The sequence below is a fragment of the Galeopterus variegatus genome, unplaced genomic scaffold (assembly GCF_000696425.1).
Source record: "Galeopterus variegatus unplaced genomic scaffold, G_variegatus-3.0.2 Scaffold3229, whole genome shotgun sequence".
Lineage (NCBI taxonomy): Eukaryota > Metazoa > Chordata > Mammalia > Dermoptera > Cynocephalidae > Galeopterus > Galeopterus variegatus.
In genome coordinates, this window is record NW_007729340.1 from 27,286 (window position 1) to 31,868 (window position 4,583).

General features: G+C 42.9%; 1 protein-coding gene across 1 annotated transcript in view; it reads left to right on the forward strand.

The window, feature by feature from the left end:
- The first annotated feature begins 448 nt into the window (after window positions 1–448).
- The window catches only part of ELAC1 (elaC ribonuclease Z 1), an 8,494-nt gene continuing 4,359 nt past the window's right edge, over window positions 449–4,583 (forward strand). The window contains exon 1 of the mRNA XM_008584341.1: window positions 449–608. Coding sequence (XP_008582563.1) covers window positions 452–608 — 157 coding nt within the window. The 5' untranslated portion in view covers window positions 449–451. The remainder of the gene's footprint in view (window positions 609–4,583) is intronic.

The window sequence follows — 4,583 nt, forward strand, 5'->3', positions numbered from 1 at the left end:
AATTGACCAATGTATAATGACATGCATCTGTCCTTACTGTATCATATAGAATAGTTTCACTGCCCTAAAAATCCCGTGTTCCACGTATTCATCCTTCCCTCCCTCCCCCCATATCACTGGCAGACACTGATCTTTTAACTGTTTCCATAGTTTTGCCTTTTTTAAGAATGTCATATAGTTGGAATTCAACTATAGTTTTTAATTAACTAGGTTTAACTGTTTTTTTGTGTGTGCATGTGAAAAGTCATACAAGCTTTGGTAACTTGTAATTTTAGCCAATTAAGAGTTATTAAAATCTTACTTTGGATTTGTGTGAAGAACTATTAGAGAACAGGAGTCCAGACTGTTCTGAATAACCAAAAACTAAATAACAGTAAATCTCACAGGAATGTGTTCTTGGTGCAGTGATATGAAATAATCGCCAGGTGATCTTTCTGTTGCAGGGTGGAAGATGTCTATGGATGTGACATTTCTGGGGACGGGCGCAGCATACCCATCCCCAACTCGGGGTGCCTCTGCTGTGGTCCTTCGGTGTGAGGGCGAGTGCTGGCTCTTTGACTGTGGGGAGGGAACACAGACACAGCTTATGAAAAGCCAACTTAAAGCAGGTTAGTGTGCATTCAGCTGTCTCAGTGAGATGATCTTTTGTTCTTCATTTTCTTGGCTCTCCTTGGGCCTTTTGTTTGGAAACGGCTCTGACAGTTGCATCCCACTTCAGTGCTAGAGCCCTGGAAAGCCTTGGAAGGCCCTTGGGCATTCAGCCATGCCCACTAAACTTTATTATTATTTGCTTTTCATTCATCCTGTAGATGTTGAGAGCAAGGATTTATGTAGGCCTGGGGGTGGAGAATGGAATGGGATACATCAGGCATGTTCGATGGACACTGCCCTAGTAGGGGATCAGTATACATACTTATTTCCACCAGGAGATAGTTGTCATGAGAAGATGCAAAGGACAGTAGATGTTCAGAGGAGGGAAATGCTCTTTTCTACTTGGGATTATCAGGTTAGGCATCCTAGAGAATTTGACCCGTGAGTTGTTGGAGGAGGAGGAATTCTCTGGGCTGGGGAGAAGAAGGGCATTCCAGCCAGAGGGAATGGAGTGAGCAAAGGCCAGCACCTGGAGAAGGAGTCGTCCATTGGTGAAAAGCCTCAGCCCAGATTCAGGCAGACCTGGAGTCTAGTCCCGGCTATGTCTCAGGCTTGCAACCTTAGCAGATCAGCAAACTGAAATGTTACTTTCCTCATCTTGAAAACGGGGATAAAAACTCTACTAAGAAGGGGTGTTATGGGAATTATAACATGTGGTTGCTTCCTTCTCCGTGTGTTTATCTCCTTCTCATCAGTTAAATTTTAGGTCAAATGCCATCTCCTCAGAGGCTTTTCCCGAGCCTTCTGGGTTAAGAAGTTCCTTCCTTGGCCCAGTCCTTCTATTGTTTATCTCCTTCTCATCAGTTAAATTTTAGGTCAAATGCCATCTCCTCAGAGGCTTTTCCTGAGCCTTCTGGGTTAAGAAGTTCCTTCCTTGGCCCAGTCCTTCTATTTTGTCCTATTTTTATTGACTTCTAAGCATCATCAGTATCTGGAATTATGTTATTTAAATAGTTTATTTCTGTGTCCTCTGTCTCCCTGTACTATAAAGTACAATGATCACTTATGTACCTAGTAGATACTTAGTAAATTCTGTTCAGTTAGTGAATTATGAAGACATTCAGCAATTTAGTACAGTGCCTCTCACTTATTAGGTCTTGATGAATAACAGTTATTGAAGTTATTATTTCTACAACTCATCACAATACATAGCACCTGATGACTGAAGGAAAGATAATTCTAGTGTCCAAGGATCTCTTGACCTAGTAATGGAAACTGACATACAAACAGACTGTCATTAATCATGGATGATAAGTAGAATAATGGAGGTGTTTTAATGGAGGTGTTTTATAAGTACTTTTGGAACACAAAGGAGGGGGATGCTAACTGTGCCTCTGTGTTCAGAGAAGGCATCCCAGAGATGGTAACATCTGAGCTAGGATCTAAAAGACAAATAGAAATTTCTCTGGGGAGAGAAGTGAGGATGGACATTCAAGGAACAGACAACAAAGTGAGCAACAAGTAAGGGAATTTCCAGGAAAGAAATGGCCTATGGGGAATACTGAGTACTTGGCTAGGCTAGATGGGAGCTAAGAATGCTGAAAAGGCAAGTGAGGTCAGACTATTAAGTCCTCTGCGGCATGGTAAGTATTTGGACCTTATTATTCTGCTGGCAATAAGAGATCATTAAATGTTTTTAAGTAGGGGTATCATGTGATCTGACTTGTGTTTTAGGACAGTTTTCTGATGGCAAATGTATCGGGAGAGAGAATAGCATCAGAGAGATCAGTTTCAAGGCAGTTGCATTCATTTGAAATAGAAAGAGAGAGAGAGAGAGAGACTAATAGACAGAAGGGGAATGTTGAAGCAGGAAGTAGTGATTGGAATGGAAATAAGAAACTCAATTTAAGAGGGACTCGTAGAGCCAACAGGAGATGAAGGTGATGGCTGACTGAATGCCTACAGTATGAGGAAGGGAAGAATTTTTACAAGTTATTGATGGTGATGTCCTAGACCTAGATAGGGAGCCAGGAAAAGACCTGTTGGAAGAAGGAGCTAATGCATATTGTTTGGGACATGTGGCCTTAGATGTACACAGGTCAACCCTAATTACATACTGTCTTGTGTTGAAACCCTGAGGTAAATCAGATACTAGGCTTTATTCCCCTTGGTTCACACGGGGATTCATTTCATGAGAGCCCTTAGGGTAGGTACAGGCCAGAGTGAAGGCTGTGATAGTTAACATTTTAGAGAGTGGGGGTTGAGGGGGCAGGGTGGATTAAAATAGAAAGAAGAAACTGTTAAGTGTGGGTACCAGAGGTTTGGGTGTGGCAGTGTCTTGACTTTTTATTTAATACAGTGGTCTACCCTTACCCACGGGTGATATGTTCTGAGACCTCCAGTGGATGCCTGAAACTGCAGGAAGTACTGAACCCAATTGCTGTCAATCTGAACACATTTCTGTTTATGTCTTCCACCCACAAATTTAATGCCTTTTTCATCTTGACTAGGTACTTATCATGCACTGTGGCTTTAACTTTTGCAGTTTGAGGTGCAATAGCAAAACTAGCACGAATTTCTTTTTCTTCACAATTTCACAGCTGGAAGATTTGTTCTTACCATAGATCTTAGCAACCTCAGTATATGACTTTTTTATTTCCTTATTAAGTTAAGAACTTTCACATTTTCACTTAAAGGAAGCACTTTACGGCTTCTCTTTGGCATATGCAAATTGCCAGTATTGCTACTCTTATACTCTGGAGCCATAATTAAGGAAAATAAGGGTTTTTTGGGGTTTTTTTTTTGTGTGTGTGTGACCGGCAAGGGGATCGCAACCCTTGGTGTGGTGTCGCCCGATTGCTACTCTTATACTCTGGAGCCATAATTAAGGAAAATAAGGGTTTTTTGGGGTTTTTTTGTGTGTGTGTGTGACCGGCAAGGGGATCGCAACCCTTGGTGTGGTGTCGCCCGCAGTGAGTGCACCGGCCAGCGCAGTGAGCGCACCGGCCAGTCCTATATAGGATCCGAACCCGCGGCGGGAGCATTGCTGCGCTCCCAGCGCTGCACTCTCCCGAGGTGCCACGGGGCCGGCCCAAGGAAAATAAGGGTTACTTGAACACAAGCACTGGGATACCATGACAGTCAATCTGATAATTGAGACAGCTTCTGAGCGACTAAAAGGCAGGTAGTGTACACAGCATGGATGTGCTGGACAAAGGGATGATTCATGTTCCAGGCAAGACTTCATCATGCTACTCAGAATGGCACACAATTTAAAATTTATGAATTATTTATTATTGGAATTTTCTATTTAATATTTTTGGACCATGGTTGACTGTGGGTAACTGAAGTCATGGAAAGCAAAACTACAGATAAGGGGTGATTACAGTACCTATGTCAGTTATCTAATGCTGCATAACAGATTACAGGTTTAGTGACTTATTTGCATTTATTATCTCATAGTTCCTGTGGGTCAGGGAGTTGGGACCTGGCTTAGCCGGGTTCTCTGCTTCAGATTCTCGCAAGGCTACAGTCCAGGTGTTAGCTAGGGTTACAGTCTCATCAGAGGCTCAACTGGGGAAGATTCTGCTTCTAAGCTCACTTGGGTTGTTGGCAGAATCCTTACAGTCATAGGACAGGCTGCCCTGAGCTCCTAGAGGCCTCCTGCAGTTCTTTGCCATGTGGGTTTCTGCTTCATGGTAGCTAGTTTCCTCACTGCCAGCAAGGGAGAAAGTGACTCTGGAACAAGTCTGCTAGCAAGATGGAGTCTTATAAACCTTAATGTAATCATATTGTATCCCTGTGCTGCCTTCTAGTGCTTAGAAGCAAGTCACGAGTCCCACCTGCACTCAAGGGAAGGGGATTTATAAGACGTGAACTCCAGGAGGTGGGGACCATGGGGTCCACTGCAATACCCTTCTCCAATATTTTGTATTTTATAGCTCCTTAATATATGCTTTATATAACAGTTGGCAAAGCTAAGCCTGGCAAAA